General features: G+C 43.7%; 1 protein-coding gene across 3 annotated transcripts in view; it reads right to left on the reverse strand.

Annotated features, from left to right (window-relative positions):
• Nucleotides 1-694: 694 nt before the first annotated feature.
• Nucleotides 695-19,858, reverse strand: part of LOC149317848 (cytochrome P450 2J6-like) — an 84,786-nt gene continuing 65,622 nt past the window's right edge. The window contains exons 3-10 of one of the 3 annotated variants that reach the window (XM_089508556.1): nucleotides 17,181-17,330; nucleotides 14,142-14,302; nucleotides 13,133-13,309; nucleotides 12,506-12,510; nucleotides 12,184-12,320; nucleotides 8,266-8,450; nucleotides 3,080-3,221; nucleotides 695-885 (exon numbers count right to left, since the gene is read on the reverse strand). In XM_089508556.1, the coding sequence (XP_089364682.1) occupies nucleotides 695-885; nucleotides 3,080-3,221; nucleotides 8,266-8,450; nucleotides 12,184-12,320; nucleotides 12,506-12,510; nucleotides 13,133-13,309; nucleotides 14,142-14,302; nucleotides 17,181-17,330 (1,148 nt within the window). Of the gene's footprint in view, nucleotides 886-3,079; nucleotides 3,222-8,265; nucleotides 8,451-12,183; nucleotides 12,332-12,505; nucleotides 12,511-13,132; nucleotides 13,310-14,141; nucleotides 14,303-17,180; nucleotides 17,331-19,858 lie in introns of all 3 variants that reach the window. The other 2 variants (XM_089508557.1, XM_089508555.1) reach the window with 2 other exon arrangements.

Genomic DNA, 19,858 nt, shown 5'->3' on the forward strand with positions numbered 1-19,858 from the left:
GGAGAACTGCAGTTTCTACAGGGATTATTTTGCAGTGAAAGAAATTTATTATTATTATTATTATTATTATTATTATTAAAAATTATTTCATTGCAAAAAAACAGCAACAACAATAACAACAATAACAATAATTTTGCCGGTGGGTGATACATTCGGATGAAGCAGAGGGCATTTAGAGATAGGTGACATTCCCTATCATTCATGTGAGGCTAAGGATGGAGGTTAGGTCCAGATGGCAGATCTGAAGGGAAAGAAACAGAGGCTGGAAAGAGAGATGGAACTCCCAGAATTCCATAGCCTGGAGCCAAGGACCCCACAACAAACTCCAACTCTAATAATAATAATAATAATAATAATGTAAGTTATTAGTTTGCTGAGGCACCAGAGCTCTCTGGCAGAGAAGGCTCAATGTCTCAGGAAACTACAGTTCCCAGAATTCCATAGCACTGAGCCAGGACAGTTAAAGTGGAGTTAAACCAGATTATCTCCCCAGTGCGGATAAAACACTCAACGTTATATCGTCAATTCGCATCGTTCGACCCGCAGTCACCCCTGATCTTAGCTCCAAGAACCTCAGTGTGATGAACGCCACAGACTCGAGTCTCCTTCCTCAGATGCATGGGGTGAACCCTCCACTCAGCCCCATGCATCTGCAAAAGGAGACTCTAGTCTACAAAAGCACATGCTGTGATTTTTATGATGAACCATAGCGAGGAACAGCACACACTTTGTAAGGATGGGGTGGGGTTGTCAGTCCTATTACAGGGTTTTCATTGAATTCTTCGACTCCTTTTGGCGGCTGGAAACGAAATGCCCTCAAGAGGCAGGTCAAGAAGATGAAGAGCTCCATCCGGGCCAGCTGCTCTCCCAAACACACCCGAACCCCTAAAGAGGAAGGAAAGGCAGAGGATGAGATTAGATCCCACTCAGCAAAGAGGGATGGATCCTTATTCATCTGAAGCTGAAGCTTCTTTTCTGCTGCTCCAGAGAACAGAACCCCGAGCAATGGATGCAAAGTGCAGGAAAAGACATTCCACCTCAACATTAGGAAGAATATCCTGACAGTAAGGGCTGTTCGACAGTAGGAGTCCCCTTCCTTGGAGGTCTTTAAACAGAGGCTGGATGGGAATTTGTCTGGGGTGCTTAGATTGAGAGTTCCTGCATGGCAGAAGAAGGGGGTTGGAATGGATGGCCCTTGGGGTCTCTTTCAACTCTAGGATTCTATGATATGATTCTATGAAGACTGGAATATGAATTGGTAAGCAATGGTCCACTCAACTCTCTTAAAGTAACCTATCAAATTCAAATTACAAGAAAGAAAGATAGCATCTTTCTACATTCCTCCTGAACTATGTCTCTGGCACTTCTGGTTCCCAATCAGTTAGGCACAAGGGTGCAAATCTATTTTTCACTTTAGCATTACATTCTGCTGGGATATTCTTCAGATTGTATTTCAGCATGATGATTGGTTTTGTGTTCTTCTTCAGCTTTCGTCTAATTTTTATTATTATTAGTTCGTGCTTGGTTTTGTTTTTGCCATGAGAATAGGGCTCCTCCGTGTTCCCTTCCAGTTACATAGTCTATCTGATTTCTGCACTGACCATCTGGTGATGTCCTTGTGTCCAGTCGCTTCTCTGGTTGGATGAAGAACGTGTCTACCATGAATAAACTATTAGCCTTGCAAAACTCGATCAGTCCCTCTCCTGCTTCATTTCTTGATCTCATTCCAGATTTTACCGCAGCGTCTGACTCTGCTCTGCATTCCAGTCTCCTGCGATTGACAAGGAATCCTGTTTCGGTCTGTTGCCAGTTTTTTCCTGAACTTCATTTCAATTTCTTCTTCCTCTGCTCTTGTGGCTGTACATAGACTAGGATTATGGTAATGTTGACTGCTATTCCCTGAAGTCTTATTGACACAATTTAATCCGATTTTGCATTATATCCCTTGATTGCTTTTACTATGCCTCTCCTCACTATTAATTCCACCCCATTTTCCCTTGTCTTTTCATTTCTTGAGTAGTAGTGTGCTGTGTAATTATCCGACTCAAAATATCCCGATCCTTTAACTTGTTTATATGTTTCATTCCCTTTTAAAAAAATTTTTCACTACATCTAGTTTCCTTTGACTCATGCTTCTCATATTCCATGTTCCTACAACATTGCTATGGACCTTCTTAATGTGAAGTCGAAGGCTTTCATGGCCGGCATTCATAGTTTTTGGTAGGCTTTTTTCAGGCTATGTGGCCATGCTCTGGAAGAGTTTCTTCCTGATGTTTCAGAGAAATTTCTCTGAAGATGCCAGCCACAGCTGCTGGCGAAACGTCAGGAATAGACTCTTCTAGCCTGGAAAAGCCACCATAGACTTTGCACATTCTTCTTTGCTGTTTGCCTCCAGTTCTGATAGAGGCCTATTGTGCCCTTGACCACCTCCTTATTTGCAACTGCCCTTTGCTCTGCCCTCTTAGCATGCTCTTTGTGTCCTTTGTGTCCTTGTGTTGAATTTTGGATTGTCTCATCACAGGGTTTTCTTACTGGAGTTTATCAGACAAGGGAAATTGGAAGTATAATCCAATGGCAATCCGAATGCAATCATGGGGTTTAATGTGATAGACTATCACATGCAATTTCGGGCAATGGGAAGTCAGTCTGAACGCAATCATGGGGTTTCACGTTATTGCGTGATAGGCTACCACATGCAATTTTGGGCAATGGGAAGCTATTTTTGGATAATGGGAAGTCAGTTCGAACGCAATTCCAATGAGAGGTTCTCACAAGAGGACCCACCATTGCCTCTCTCTGTGCAGTACTAAAATGCATTAGCTGTAGTGTCGCTGCTGTTGTTTCTGAACCTCCACCAGCATCCTTCCCCACTATTGAAGCTGCCCAGTTGTTGATGGTCATCCTAATACCTACACCAACCTTGTTCTAGATACTAAGAATGTCTATGCATCACCTTATTCCATTTGGATTGCTGAGAGCACTCGGTCCCCCTCAAACCCACCCCCTCAAGTCCTCCTCCTCCTGATCCTTCCCTCTCAAGTCTCTTCACCTTCTCCTCTTCCAGGTCCTCTGCCTTTACCTGCACCAAATACCAGAAATTCTTCTCTGGCCACAAAACGCCCATCCTTGTCCAAAAAATGATTCGGATTGAATTTTTCAGGGGTTTCCCATTGCTCAGGATCAAGAAGAACAGAGCGTAGATTTGGTACAACAAGTGTCTCCTGAAAGATAGAAACAATTGACAGATAAACACACACACACACTTGTGAAGTCGAAGGCTTTCATGGCCGGCATCCGTAGTTTTTCGGACGATGTGTTCTAGAAGAGTTTATTCCTGATGTTCTGCATTTTGCTGGGTCTTGATTTTAGTGTTTTTCAGGATTGGTAGCCAACCTTTGCTAACTTTAAGGGTTTCTTCTTTCCTGTTGAATTTGTCTTGATGTTTGTGGATTTCAATGGCTACCCGTCCTGAAAAACAGTTTGGCTACAAACTCTTCTAGAACATGGCCACATAACCCCAAAAACCCACAAAAAACTACACACACACACCTGTTAGAAAACATATCTGGGGTAGCTAAGTTGGCCATGTAGCAAAGTACAAGAACACTCCAAATGCACAAAACAGTGATACCTTTATTGGCCAACCAAAATGCACAAAATATATGTTGTATCAGGGAAACCTAAAGAGAGAGCAAATGGACTGGACCTTTACCATTTGAGATTTCTACCTCCAACAAAAGTAAAACACTTTTTCTTAAAAGTTTGGACTACATTTGACAGCACTTAAAAACATTTCCTGATGCAAAAACATGGAGGGCTTCCTGAGAAAGTCAAGCTTTCTATCTAACAAAGGAGCTTCTGGCTTCACAAAGGACAGAAACAACTTGGATCACAAAAGGAGCGTCTCTTTTTGTCTTGCTAATGGAACTTACATTTTATTTCCTGGGGCCCATTCCCACTACAGTTTGCTGCGCTGCGCATTGCGGGCTATATGACCCTCGTTCCCATTTGGACGTGCGTCCGACCCTCCTTTGATCGATTAGAGGAGGAAAGGTCTAGGGCAAACTCAAATAGTCTGCCGTTTCCTGACACTAGTTTGGGAGAGGTGTTTTCTGTAAAAATAGATTCTGAAGTGTCCCCAATAAGTGGGAACGCCAGATCAGGATCGTGGGTTGTTGTTGATTTTGCCATAGAATTGATTGCAAAATCAATCTATTACTAAAGCGGCAGAGGCCCAGCAGGCAAGAAGGAAGGAAACCGAAGGTGGGAAGGGAAGAAAAGAAGGGGTAGAGGGACAAGGAACGAATGAGGAAAGGAAAGAAGGAGAGGGAAGTCAGACAGAAAGAGGGTCCGGTCGGGACCTTTGGAAGGGGTTTGGGGAGGGGGGTACTGGCTGAAGGGCTCCAATGGGAATGACATGTGTCCCAAAAGAAAAAATCGCTTCCAAGCAGGCCCCCTTTTCATCATGGGAACGAGGGGCCTTTTGGAAGCAGTTGCAATACCGGGGCAGAGCCCAAATCGAACGTGAGTCATTCCAGCAGTGGGAATGGGGCCCTGGAGTACTTACATGGCCAGGAGGAGGAAAGGCCGGTCTGCGTGAATGTCCCCCCAAAACACCTGAACTGAGAACAGCAACTTCTTCCAAATCCAGGCTTGTGACTAACATCATCATAACCTTGATTTGTAACAGCTTTGCCTGGTGAAGAAGCCAGGAGTAGAGCTTGCACAATAGTGAAGGGTGGTGTAGCACCACCATCACAGAACACAGTCCTACGATGGTTGTGCTACACCACCCTTCTCGTAAAGACTGACATTGTGCAACCCAGTGTGTTATCTGTCTATAAGCCTGCTTATTATAATCTTTAGTGTGTATACACAAAACTAATAATAATAATATAATAATAATAGTCCTACTGTGCATTGAGGTATACGCACAGTGGCTGCTAGTGCAATCCCAGTGAATCATCCAGTACACTGAAGGCATTGAGAAATAGTTATGCTGCCTCCAAGAATGTGCATAGCAGGCAGAAATCCTTCTTGGTGAGTCTTAACAAGAGTGGAGCCATTCAGTCAGTTGTTGGAGGGTGAGTCAAGCTATAAGTAAATCCAGAGAATACGGAGGCTCTGCTCTAGAGAGGACTAACAACAGGACCGAAGCCCACGTGAAATGGTCACGCACGCGGCACACGGGGCTGGGTTTACGCAACAATGAAAAGAATATGTGTTGGTTAATCCATTCCCAACACATTAAAGTAGCCATTAAGAAGACACATTAAATCAATTGTTGAATGGTTTCATTCAATGGTTGAATGGTTGGATGTTGAGACAACACATAGCAAATCAAATAGATCCAATAAATCAGGGCTAGTCAGGGCTAAAAATAGGATTTAGTGAAGTGAACTAATGTTTAATCCAGGATCCAAGATCTGAAGTTGGCGTAATAGAGACAATTCTTTTCATCCTTTTAGCAATTTAGTCAAGTACTGGTATAGTAAGTACTGTTTGTCAGTAAAGTCTATTTTGCAAAACACTGTTGGTTACAATCTGTATATGATTATATAATTGTTGGGTTGTTTTAATTTTGTTTGCTTGTGTAATTTTAATTCATTACTTTTCTTTAGAACTGAAGTTGCAGTGGTTTGTTGGTTGGTATTATTTTGTTTACTTTATTGTTATTTTAACTAGTTATTGTGGTTTTAAATTAGATATGTTGCTTAATAACTTTTTAAGGGGGGAGGGAAATATATTGTTTTTATGCTGTATGTTATTTCAATGTTGTAAACCGCCCGGATTGGTTCGCCACAGAGCGGTATATAAATAAAAATTTATTATTATTATTATTATTATTATTATTATTATTATTGTTACTCTCTGTGATGCATTTTAGTTACTTTTTGGTATATTTTTAAATATTAAATTAAATTAACATGGCTTCCCCAGTGTGTTAGGCATAATTCTCTTTCTGAGATGCTCCTGTGTTTGTTGTGTGTCTGTGCCTTCAGGTTGCCTCATTTGCACAGCAGAATGAATGCAGTCTGACACCGCTTTAACTGCCAAGGCTGGATGCTGTGGAATTCTGGGATTTGTAGTTTTGTGAGATATTTAGCTTTCTCTGTCAGTGAGATCTGGTGCCACAACCAACTACAAAGCCCAGAGTTAGATAGCATTTGGCCGTAGCAGTAGACAATTTATTATTATTATTATTATTATTATTATTATTATTATATCCCACCCTTCTCCCAAGACTGGGACTCAGGGTGTCTTACAACATTAAAAAACACCATACAGCTAAAAACATACAAAAACAATACATTGAAATAGGATTAAATTACTAAATTGCTAAGAATACTTAGATGTGGCTTTGGCAGTTCTTTCCTCTGAAATGTAGCCCACAGCAGCTGATCGTTTTTGGTGGTCTCCATCCAAGTCCTAACCAGGGCTGACCCTGCATTACTTCCAAGATCAGACAGATATTTGGGGGCCTGGCATTTCTGTTTGTACATTAGCCAAAAATGCAACAGTATGTGCTGTTATTGTTGTGTGCCTCCGAGTCGTTTCTGACTTATGGCAGTCCTAAAGCAACCCTATCATGGGGTTTCCTTAGCATGTTTCTTCAGACGGGGTTTGTCACAGTCATCTTATGAAGCTGAGAGAGTGTGGCTTGCCCAAGAGTCCTAATCCTAATCCAGTGCTCAAACCATTAAAGACCACACTGACTCTGTGTAGAGGATACTGCAGGTTATGACACCAGCAGCATTAGTTGCACAGTATTTTGTATTTGCAAGTGGTGGCAGGCAGCCAGTAAGCTCCCTTCTTCTGCCTGCAAAGCTCCACTAGAGTAAATCCCTCAAGCTTCACCATCTTTCCTCATGCCCCTAAAATGGTACTAACTGACAGGGTTGCACCCTTTGCAATTGTTCTGCAGCATTACATTGAATGGGGTGGGAGGACAGAATATTCCAGCTGGCGTTCTTGGTATCGCCTGCTCAAGAGGCATGTAAAGAAATTGGAAAGGCAGCAAGGGAATGAAGACATCCATGGAAAGAAACTCTACAACACTTCGTATCTTTTCTACTCCCCAATTCAAAAGCATGGGCCTCTCATTTCTCTACCCAGTTTCCTATATTCTTTCTGTAACCAATTTCAAATGTTTATACACACTGGTACTTTTGAATCCTTCCCTGTTTGCATCCTTTAAACCATGAAAAAGGAAATACACTCATCCCTCCATATTTGCAGTTTTGATTATTCACGGATTTGATTCATACGTTGTTCTCTCTAGGGATTTCTAAGTCCTCCAGTGCAACTCTATGGTCAACTCTAAAAGTTGCACTGAAATAGCTGGACATTCCTAGAGAGAACACCCTACTAGGCCTTTGTAGCTCCTCCAGCGCAGTTCTATGGTCAGTGTCTGTTGGATGTTGACCACAGAGTTGCCCTGGAGGACCTAGAGATTCCTAGAGAGGTTCCTCTCAGGTAAAAACATGGTGTTTTTGTTATTTACAGTTTTTCCATATTCACAGGGGTCTGGTGCCCCTAAACCTAGCCAATAAGGAGGGACAAGTGTAATTGAACCTATATATATATGTGTGTGTATGTACTGCACTATATATATTGCATTAATGTGTGTGTGTGTGTGTGTTATACAGTGGACCCTCCACAATCGCTGGGTTTAGAGACAGAGGATCCCCGTGAAAGTGGGGAAATTGCAAATAAAAAAACCCTAAGAAAACACCTCTCTAGGAATCTCTAGACCAGTGGTCCCCAAACTGTACCTTTTAAGAGCTTTTGGACTTCAGCTCCCAGAAGCCTCAGCCATGTTGGCCAACAGTCTGGGATTCTGGGAGCTGAAGTCCAAAAGCCCTTAAAGAGCACAGTTTGGGGACCACTGCTCTAGATCCTCCAACACAATCCTATGATCAGTATCCACCAGATGTTGGCCACAGAATCGTGCTGGAGACCTACAGATGCCCAGAGTTCTCTAGGAATCTCTAGGTCCTCCAGCATAACTCTATGGTCAACTTCTAGTAGAATCACGCTGGAGGATCTAGAGATTCCTAGGGAGGACATATTAATCAAATCCACAAATAATCAAAGCTGCAAAAATCAAAGCTGCAAATGTGGAGGGCTGACTGTGTGCATATTTGTGTGTGTGTTGCACCAAACAAGACACTCCTGTGTGGATAGGCATCTCTCAAAATGCCATCCTGCAAAGCTCCTTGTTCTTGGAATATAAAAGTGTGGCCATATAACTGCATGCTGTACCTTGGGGATGAGAAAGCCTCTCATGCTCACATCTTTGGCAGTCTGCCTTGGGACCCCAACTAGTAAGGGATATTTTGAGCGCTGGATCTCATGAATCACAGCATTCGTATAAGGCAGCTTCTTGAGGTCTTGATAGCAGATGGAAGAGGAACCCAAAACATCTTCTATCTCCTTCTGGACTTTATCTGAGGAAAAGGTTGGGAATGGATGAAAGCTTTAATTTGGGTATTCCAGATTATTTTGGAAAACTTGAATAGTTATAGAATAGATGGATATTTATTATACCCCATGATATTACTCATCAGAGTCTATATCTACAAATTTAATCAACAATGGCCCCATTCTCACTGGCACTTTTTGCGCTGGAGGGAACTGGGAAGCTTCGGTTTCTCCCTTCCCAAATCTCTCCGGAAGCAAGTGCTGACTACCAACCAGGGTATTTTAACCCTGAACGCCCTCTTGGAGAAATTGGGTTAAAGTTACTGTCAATCAAATTTAGTTCCGCGATCGTCACAGGTGACATTTCCTGCACTCATTGGCCCATCGGAAGTGTGCTCCCCCCTCCTTTTTTTTAAGAACCAGGCGCAGATATCCTATGCACAGATGCTGTCAAATTAAAATCCTCCTCTGTGTGTGTGTGTGTGTGTGTGTGCTGTGGGGGTTTGGGTCAGTGCAGACCATGGATCTTCTCTTGGCCCCATTTGCCCCAAAATGCAATCTAATCCATCTCTGCATCCTGCATCCTTTCTCCTTGCCACCCCAGAATGCCTCATAATAATAATAATAATTTCCTCCCCTCGGAATGCCAGAAATGCCATGCACATTGCTTTACCTCAGCTACCCTTGAATTCCTTACAGACAGTAGCAAAAGCATTCTGTATCAATTTGCCAAATTGGAAAGAGCAACCTTTGTAACATTTGCATTGGAGCATTTGCATAGGAAAAAAGCCTTGCAAATGCCTTTTGCAAAGTGCCTTGCTGCTGGAGGAGGAATGAAAGGGAAAGGGAAACAGTCAGCCAGCAACATTCTATCTATCTACAGTATATATCTACCTAAAACTAAAATCATGCGCATAGTCTGCAAAAAGAGAAATCTGCCTGATGGGAGAGCAGAGGCTTGCTCTGTTCGGTGTCCTCCCTCTGCCCTGCCCTGAACTTGACCCTTTGTCCTCCTCCTCCTCCTCCTCCTCCTCCTCCTCCTCCTCCTCCTCCTCCTCCATTACATTCTATCTCTATAGCTATCTACCAGCTGCAAAAAACATGCACCTTTTTTTAAAAAGAGAAATCTGCCTGATGGGAGAGCAGAGGCTTGCTCCGTTCGGTGTCCTCCCTCTGACCTACCCTGAACCTCCTCCTTGCCCTCCATGGCCCCCTTCTCTCCCCAGGCTCTTCATCCTCCTCCTCCTCCTCCTCCTCCTCCATCCCCAATTCTCCTGGCACCCTTTGGCTCCTTCCTTCTCCTCCTGGTCTTACTCACAATTGCCTTTCCTGGCCCCCTGCTTTCCCCTGGCTTCTTCATCCTCCTCCTCCTTCTCCGATGAGGGGAGGAAATGCTCTCCCTCTGCTCTCCCTCTGACCTTAATCCCTCCCCTTGAACTTGACCCGATCATGATCGGGGCAAGTTCATATTTCGCGGAACCCGGGGTTTTTCAAAAGAGACAGCTTTTGCCCCAATTCTGAATGACCCTGTCTAAAGGGCATTTGCTTGTGCACGCCTCGAAATGGATTGTGACAGATTTGGGGCCAATATGAACTTCATGTGCAAGGATCGATTCCTGATCCGGGGTAAAGTGTAGTCTGAAAGGGCCCAATGAATACCAAATCACAATCAGTTTATTGCAACTACAGCTGCATCTAGACAGAATTAATGCAATTTGACACCACTTTAACTGCCATGGTCCAATGCTATGGAATTGTGGGATTTGTAGTTTTGCAAGCTATTTAGCCTTCCGTGTCAGAGAGCTCTGGTGGCACAACAAATTACAAATCACAGCATGGGGCCATGGCATTAATTCTGCACTGTGGCATAGGCCTATTTCCCACTTCCTTATCCCATGGGGAGCGGACATGATGGGTCTGGAGCAAAGCAGATCTAGTCCTTATCTAGTCCTTATCACAATTGTGCAAAAGTGTTTCAGAGACGTCACACTTTGTTCCGTCATTTAAGTGGAACTGTATTAATGCAAACTCTCACTGATACAAAATTACAGGACAATTCCACTTCAATGACGAGAGAATGACAGGATAAGCGAGACGTCATGTGAAAGTCTTTGGCGCAGTCATGGTCAGTTGCAGTTCAGTGATGGGACAATGACTGGATAAGTGCGACATCGTCTCAAAATCTTTTTGCGGTCACGCAATAAGGATGGGAAAAAGACAGGACAAGGATGTCCTTTTCCCCATGGGATGATCTCCATAGTTGCCCATCCCTGGTAAAATCAGTACATGGTTGGTGTTCAGCTGATAAATCAACCCCACTATTTTGTTTACAGCCGGACCTAAAATGGTTTGCTACAGCAGTGTACTGATGGTAGAGAGTATTAAATGTACTCTAAGAATGGGAAAGGTGGCTATGTAAGAGCTAGAAAAGATCCTAAAATGCAAAGATATACAACTGAGCACAAAAGTGAGAACCATACAAGCCATTGTATTGCCTATTATAATGTATGAATGTAAGAGCTGGACAGTCAAGAAAGAAGATAGGAAGAAAACTCATTCATTTGAGATTATGTGGGGCTGGAGAAGAGGGCTGAGGATCCCATGGACAGCAGCCCAAAGGACAAACCAAGGGGTCCTGGAGCAGATCAAGCCAGAAATATCCCTAGAAGCCAAGATGACCAAACTGAAGCTGTTGTACTTTGGTCACATCATGGGAAGCAAGGACTCACTGGAAAAGACAGTAGTGGCAGGAAAGGTGGAGGGAAGTAAAAAGAGAGGAAGATCAGATGGAAGATGGATGGACTCTATCAAGGAGGTCATGAATATGGCTTTGCAAGACCTAGCCAGAACAGTGGAGGACAGGGAGTTTGGGAGATGTCTCATCCACAAGGTCACCATGGATTAAGACTGATTCAAACGTGGTTAACAACAACATCAAACTTCACATTGTAGCCAGAGTGGAGGAGTGGTTTATGCATGGGACTAGGACTCCGGAGATCAGAATTTGAATCCTCATTCATGGAAACTCATTGGGTGACTTTGGGTAAGTCACACTCTCTCAGCCTCAGAGGAAGGCAATGACAAACATGCAGTGGTCCCCAAACTGTGACCTTTAAGAGATTTTGGACTTCAGATCTCCGAATCCCAGAATATTGGCCAACTTGGCTGAGGCTTCTGGGAGCTGAAGTCCAAAATCTCTTAAAGGGCACAGTTTGGGGACTGCTAACCAAACCTTTTGGGATTTTTCAGAGATGGTTTGCTTCTCTGTGAAGGCTGAAGTTGAAATATATAAGGAAAGTAAAAAGATTCCCTCCCTCCTTTCCAAGAGCGGAAGAATAAAAAGATAAATTTACATCACTGCTCTGTAATGCATTGGAAGAAGTGGGTTTATATCCATGAAAACTCATGCTAAAAGAAAAACCGGTTAGTCTTAAAGCTGCTGCTACGTTCCTTCTCTTCTCCCTTCCTCCTTTTTATAAACCATGCAGAAAATATATGTGAAAAGGGGGGGAAATAACTAGAATTAAGCAAAAGACCTTTAGATTAGCCCTGAAGATGTGGATCCCTGCATCTTATCAAATCCCAGTAATAAATTAATGTATGAATATGTTCCATTTCTCCAGAGGGAAGCACTCTTAAAGTAGAAGCTGGATCTGATTTACTTCTTCTTTTTCGTTTCGGGAACATCCTTTGATAGAAACAATTTTTTTGTAAAATATTACAACAGGCTTGCTTCTGTTACACAGAGGACTCTCTCACCTTGGATATCTGGATGGTTTGCCAAGAGGAGGATGGCCCATTTCAGGGAAGTGGCGGTCGTCTCTGTCCCGGCGATAAAGAAATCATGAATGCACTGAGCCAGGTTCTCTTCATCGTAGGTGGAGGTAGGGTCATGCCTGCTTTGATACTGGAAATGCAAAAGGTAAAGTATAATTCATGATAACAATGATAATAATGGAATGGTCAGTTGAAGCACATCAATTAAAATGCACATTAATTTAAAATGACATGCATACAATTTAAAAGGACAAGATATACACATATTGGGGGGGAAAACCCACATTTAAAATGTGATTAATACATTCTCTGTAGGAATCTCTAGGTCCTCCAGCGCAACTCCTCTGGACGTTGACCATAGAGTTGCACTGGAGGACTTAGGGGCTGTGCAGACTGGCCATTAAGGCTGGTCTGGGGACGGAGTCAGGCTCTGGCATCCACATGACACACGCCCCAACTCCACCCCTATGCTGGCGTGATACCGCGTGCCACACCAAATGGCGTGTGGTATCATGGCGCACCTCTGACGCTGCGTTTAGATGATGCAGCGCCAAAGGAGTGCCATAAAGCTGTGGCGCCCTTTGCAGGGTGCAAAAAGGAGACACTTTTTGCAGCTCTTTTTTGTGCCATGGAAAGGCCAGGTCAGGCTTGCGACATGCGGTTGCCACAGCCCTAATCTGGTGAAGATGGAAGCGGCTGCAGAAGCACAGCCCCTTAGGGATTACTAGAGAAAACACATCTCTAGGCATTTGTACGTCTTCCAGCCCAATTCTATGGTCAATGTCTGGCAGACCTACAATCACCCGGAGGACCTACAAATACCTAGAGAGTTGTTGTCTCAGATTAAAAGAAAGTGGGGTTTTCTGTGTTTTTTCCATTTCCAGAAAATGCGGAGGGCCCATGGTTCTTGTATACAGAGCAGATAACTTACCTTCTCTATTTGAAGCAGGTAGAAATCAATGAAATCCCGTGGCTCATAAAAGGACTTTTGTTCCTTGTGCTCCTTTATTTCTTTCTTGGCTAACGAAAGCAGCATCTCTGTGGCGCATAATGCTTTCTTGTGAGGCCCTGGAAGGTGCTTCAGGAGCCATGGGAAGATTTCATAGAGCTGCAGGGAAGACAAAAGGAAAAACCTGCCATTATTAAGGAAGGGGCAAGGAAGCGCAGTCCATCAGCTAAAGCAACTTTGGCTGCATCTGCACTGCAGAAATCATGCAGTTTGCCCTGTTCCAATGCTATGGGATTTCTGGGATTTGTAGTTTTGTGAGATATTTAGCCTTCCCTGTCAGAGAGGTTTGGTGCCCCAAGAAACTACAATTCCCACAATTCTCTAGCATTGAGCCATGTCAATTAAAACGATGTGCAGACGTCTTCAGATGCAAGTTGCTTTGGGATAACAAAGGCCCAAAAGTGGCGTGCCAGCGCCAAAACTAGGGTTCCAGAGCGTGTGGCAACTGCACACTCCGGAAGCCTAGTCTGTACGGGCAGCGTCTTCATGGCGGCGTCCTCTCCAAATGGATTATTTCTTGCATTCTCATTGACATTTAATTGTCTTTACTTTCCTGTGCAATTTTTCATCTCTTCACCCTCCCTCTGCTTAAAATGCTCAGCCATGCAAATCTAGGCAAAGCAACCAGCTGGCCATGTGTTTGATAATGCGCATCCATGCAAATACTTGCAGTTATTCGGGTAAAAAAACACAAATCCCTTTTCAGCTGAGTTTATGGAGTCCCAACCCCAAGGAAATGCTCTTGCTCCTTCAAATTGTGTGTGGCCAGATCTCAATCTCTTTGATTAGGATGAGGAGTATTTTAATCATGTAGGCATGCCCCAAGTTGAACGCTCAAACCCTTATTGTAAAGGTTTTCCAAATGCTTATAAAGATCTAGAAGCTTTGGGAGCTCTACTTAACTGAGTGGGAACAAAAAAGTTTTGCTTACCAAATGAAAGAAGCTTCCCGCAAAGTTTAGGGCAAACTCAAGGGCATCAATCAGTTTCCTGAAGTTTCCGTCTTTGAGGGAAAACCGGTGTCCAAAAGTCAGGGCACAGATCACATTGGAGACTGAATTGGTGATGGGCAACGAAGGGTCAAATGGCTGCCCTACAAATGAAGATCTGTTAATATCAAGCCAACTCATAGAATCATAGAATCGTAGAGTTGGAAGAGACCGCAAGGGCCATCCAGTCCAACCCCATTCTCCCATGCAGGAACTCTCCATCAAAGCATCCCCGACAGATGGCCATCCAACCTCTGCTTAAAGACCTCCAAGGAAGAGGACTCCACTACACTCCGAGGAAGGAGTGTGTTCCACTGTCGAACAGCCCTTACTGTCAGGAAGTTCCTCCGAATGTTTAGGTGGAATCTCTTTTCCTGCAGCTTGCATCCATTGTTCCAGGTCCTGTTCTCTGGAGCAGCAGAAAACAAGCTTGCTCCATCCTCAATATGGCATCCCTTCAAATATTTCAATAGGGCTATAATATCACCTCTTAACCTTCTTTTCTCCAGGCTAAACATCCCCAGCTCCCTAAGTCGTTCCTCATAGGGCATGGTTTCCAGACCCTTCACCATTTTTGTCGCCCTCCTTTGGACTCATGGCTCCAGTTTCTCAATGTCCTTTCTGAATTGTGGCGCCCAGAATTGGACACAATATTCTAGGTGGGGCCTGACCAGAGCAGAATACAGTGGCACTATTACTTCTCTTGATCTAGACACTATACTTCTATTGATGCAGCCTAAAATAGCATTGGCCTTTTTAGCTGCCGCATCACACTGTTCACTCATGTTCAACTTGTGGTCTACTTGGACTCCTAGATCCCTTTCACACGTAGTTTCATTCAGCCAGGTGTCACCCATTCTATATCTGTGCATTTTATTTTTCCGCCCTAAGTGCAATACCTTACATTTCTCTGTGTTGAATTTCATTTTGTTAGCTTTGGCCCAGCTTTCTAGTCTATTCAGGTCATTTTGAATCTTGATCCTGTCCTCTGGGGTATTAGCTATTCCCCCTAATTTGGTGTCATCTGCAAATTTGATAAGTATGCTCCCAATTCTGTCATCCAGGTCATTGATAAAGATGTTGAATAGCACTGGGCCCAGGACAGAGCCCTGTGGGACCCCACTGGTCACTTCTCTCCAGGATGAAAAGAGCCATTGTTGAGCACCCTTTGGGTTCGGCCGGTCAACCAATTACAGATCCATTTAACAGTTCCTTTGTCTAGCCCACATTTGACAAGCTTGTTTGCAAGAATGTCATGGGAAACCTTGTCAAAGGCCTTACTGAAATCAAGATATACTATATCCACAGCATTCCCTTCATGTACCAAGCTGGTAATTTTATCAAAGAAAGAGATTAGTTTTGTCTGGCATGACTTGTTTCTCTGAAACCCATGTTGACTTTTTGTGATTATGGCATTGCCTTCTAGATGTTCACAGACTCTCTGTTTAATGATCTGCTCCAGAATCTTTCCTAGAACTGATGTCAGACTAACTGGACGATAATGGTTGGGATCCTCTTTTTTCCCCTTTTTGAAGATGGGGACAACGTTTGCCCTCCTCCAGTCTGCTGGGATCTCTCCTGTTCTCCAGGAGTTTTCAAATATGATTGCCAATGGCTCCGATATTACTTTTGCCAGTTCTTTTAATATCCTTGGATGGAGTTCATCTGGTCCCGGAGACTTAAATTCATTTAGATTAACAAGGTGTTCCTCTACTATCTCTTTACTTATTCTGTGCTGAAATTCCCCTATTCTGTCCTCTGCTCCATTATCCTCAGGTTGAGCCCCTTTTCCTTTTCTGAGAAGACAGAGGCAAAGAAGGTGTTGAGTAATTCTGCCTTTTCTCTGTCCCCTGTTAGCATTTTGCCATCTTCTCCACGCAGTGGCCCTACCGTTTCCTTCTTCTTCCTCTTGCTGCGGACATATCCAAAAAAGCCCTTTTTATTGTTCTTAACCTCTCTAGCAAGCCTGAGTTCATTCTGCGCTTTAGCTTTTCTGACTTTACCCTACACATGCCTGCTATTTCTTTGAATTCCTTTTTTGTGATTTCCCCCTTTTTCCATTTCTTATACATGTTCCGTTTCAAACTTAGCTCAGTTGAAAGTTCCTTCGTCATCCATCCTGGTTTCTTGAGACACCTCCCGTTTTTCTTCCTCACTGGAACTGTTTGAAATTGTGCCTTCAGTATCTCCCTTTTTAGAAACTCCCATCCATCTTGAACTCCCTTCTCTTTTAGTATTGTTGACCATGGGATCACACCCAGTATTTCTTTAAGTTTACTAAAATCGGCTTTCCTAAAGTGTCGGATGTGTGTCTGATTCTGCCTGGCTTCTCCTTTCCACTGTATAACAAACTCCAGGAGAACTCCTTCTCTTTTGAATTGGATTTCCTTTGGGGAAAGGAAACAATTGATATCTGTCCTTTTTAACTATTGTATGTTCAATATACCAGTAATTTTAGATTGTTTTAGTAAGATGATTTTAATTGCTTTTCATTTTTTTATTGTTAACATTTTAAACTGATTTTATGAGCAGCCTGGAGTCCCTTTCTAGGAGAAAGGCAGCACATAAATCAAATACATACATACAGTGGTACCCCGGGATACGAATGCGCCGCCTTACGAAATTTCCGGGTTACGAAAAAAATCCATTGAAAAAAACAGTTCCGGGTTACGAAGGTTATTTCGGGTTACGAAGAAAAATTTGGTGCTTTTCGGCGCGATTTCACACGGAATCGCGGCTTTCGCTATTAGCGCCTATGGGCTTTTCGGCTAGCGAAAGTTTCCGGGTTACGAAAGCGGCGGCGGAACGAATTAATTTCGTAACCCGGGGTACCACTGTACATGCAAAAATCTCTGGCTACTTATTTTTGCAATAGAAACCACTGCAAATATGCCCAATTGGGCCCGAAAAAAAAAATACAGACCAGACAGTGATTTCTGCTGGTTGAGACCTGTGCCAGCACCACATCCTATCATTACATACCTTTTTCGCGTGCAAAAATTTCTACAAGCTGTTGGGCTTCTGCCTCTATTTGGCCCTCCATGCCTTTTCTCCCCAGGCCCAGCTTCCGCATAGTAACTTGTCCAAAGTGCCTTTGCTGCTTCCAGGTGTTTCCATTTGAAAGTACAATACCTGAGGGAATCAGGAATCGGTTTTCAACTCACAAAATTCAGGTTGCTACCCTAGAAGTGGCATGTTTTACTGCAGACCATGGCAATGCACCGAAAGTTTCATTGCACATGATTTCAAAACCTACAAGGACGTGGACAAGCTGCTTGGTAAGGTGAGGAAAACAACCTGCCCTCTCGACCCTTGCCCATCATGGCTGGCCGTCCGGGGGGAGGGGGATGCATTGAGGAGATTCCTCACAGATATCATCAATGCATCCTTCAGGGAAGGGCATGTTCCATCTTGTCTGAAGGAAACGGAGTTTTGGTGCTGGGTGCTATCAGTACGCTGATGACACCCAAATCTATTTCTCCATGTCTCATTTGTCAGCCTCAAATTCTAATGGCACCTCTTCTCTCAATGAATGTCTTCGGGCGGTAATGGGCTGGATGAGGAAAAACAGATTGAAGCTGAATCCGAACAAGACGGAGGTGCTCACGGTAGCGGCCCCGAAACCAAGAATTGGGTTGCAACCACCAGCCCTGGACGGGGTCACACTCTCCTCTAGTGACTGCGTTCGCAGTCTGGGGGTGCTCCTTGACTCGTCGCTCCTGATGATAGATCAGGTTAATGCGACGGTCAGGAGCGCCTGTTATCAGCTTCGGCTGATACGCCAGCTGCGCCCTTTTCTGGAAGTAAGGGATCGCGAGACAGTTGTGCACGCGCTGGTAACCTCACGCCTTGACTTCTGTAATGTGCTCTACATGGGGCTACCCTTGTGCCTGGTTTGGAAACTACAGCTGGTTCAAAACATGGCAGCCAGACTTGTGTCAGGAACATCTAGAAGGGACCACATCACTCCGGTTCTGAGGTCCCTCCACTGGCTGCCTATTGGTTTCCGGGCCCAGTACAAGATGTTGGTTATTACCTTTAAAGCCCTAAATGGCTTGGGTCCAAGCTATCTCAGAGACCGCCTCTTCCCATACAATCCTCCCCGCGCCCTCCGCTCCTCTGGGAGGAACTTGTTGCAGCCTCAAAAATTGAGGCTTGTGGTGTCCTCCCGGGGGGCTTTTTCTGCTGTCGCCCCTAGGCTCTGGAACGACCTGCCGGACGAGATCCATCAATTAACATCTTTGGACAGCTTCAAAAAGGCTGTCAAGACGGATCTCTTCAGGCAGGCCTTCCCAGACTGAAATATCCCGGCCTCATGATCTCCCCCCTCCTCAGTAATGTCTCCAAAGCCCCCTTTTCTTTTCTTTAGAACTGAAGTTGCAGTGGTTTATTAGTTGGTATTATTCTGTTTAATTTATTGTTGTTTTAACTAGTTATTGTGGTTTTAAATTAGATATGCAGTTGAATAACTTTTTAAGGGGGGAGGGAAATATATTGTTTTTATGCTGTGTGTTATTTTAATGTTGTAAAGCGCCCGGATTGGTTCGCCACAGAGCGATATATAAATAAAATTTTATTATTATTATTATTATTATTATTATTATTCTACAACATTCTTTGCTGATTCAGTGCAGAAACAGCCTCTCTTTAGTAGAATAGGAAGTCACTGTGTGCTTCAGAAAACTGAAGATGGCCTCCTCTTCCTTTCACCCCAATGTAGAATTTTGCATTTGTCCCTGCTGAATTTCATTTTATTCATTTCCTCCCAGTTTTCCAGTACATCAAGGCCTTTTTGAATTCTGTTCCTATCTTCCAGTGTGTTATCTATCATATATACTTTCGATAAGGATTCCCTCCACCCAGTCGCCTAAATCATTGATAAAAAGTATGAAAGATCGTCAGCTTCACAACAAAACCCTGAGGCACTTGAGACTTCCTTCCAGTTGGAAACGCAGCCACTGATGGCAACTCTCTGAGCATTGTTTTCCAGCCTATTATGGATCCTCCTGATGGTATTGCCATATTAAGCCAGATTGCTAATTAAAATACCATGGAAGACTTTAGCAAATGTTTTGACGAAATCCAGATAAATGGCATCCGCAGCATTCCCACCATCTACTAAACTAGTCACCCAGTCAGAAAAAGATATAAGGTCAGTTTGGCAGTTTTTGATCTTGATAAACCCATGCTGGCTCCTACTAATCACTGTCTTATCATCAAGATACTTGCATCAGACTCCTGTATGTAATCTCCTTCCTCCTCTTTCCTTTCTTGCTTTCTTTCCCAGATCTAACCCCTTGGATCCCTTCTCACTGTTCCTTGGCCATTATTCTTTCATGCATAACTTTCAAGCCAGTGAGACTTATCCATTAGAACCTTTACCTTCAGAAACCTCACATTATCTTTTAGTGTAAGAAAACACAGTTGTTGGTGCCTCCAGATCATTTCTGACTTACGGTGTCCCTAAGGTAACCATATCACCAGATCTTCTGGGCAAAACTTCTGCAGGGGTGCGTGCCTTTGCCTCCTTCTGAGGCTGAGAGTGTGTGACTTGCCCAAGAATCCTGGACTCCAGAGTCACAGTGCAACATTCAAACCAAGGCACCATGCTGATTCTTGGCAAAGGAAGAACAGTTGCTATTCCCAGAATTTACTTTCTT

The sequence above is a fragment of the Sceloporus occidentalis genome, unplaced genomic scaffold (assembly GCF_023333645.1).
Source record: "Sceloporus occidentalis isolate IW3139 unplaced genomic scaffold, rSceOcc1.0.p SCAF_2, whole genome shotgun sequence".
In the NCBI taxonomy this organism is placed as follows: domain Eukaryota; kingdom Metazoa; phylum Chordata; class Lepidosauria; order Squamata; family Phrynosomatidae; genus Sceloporus; species Sceloporus occidentalis.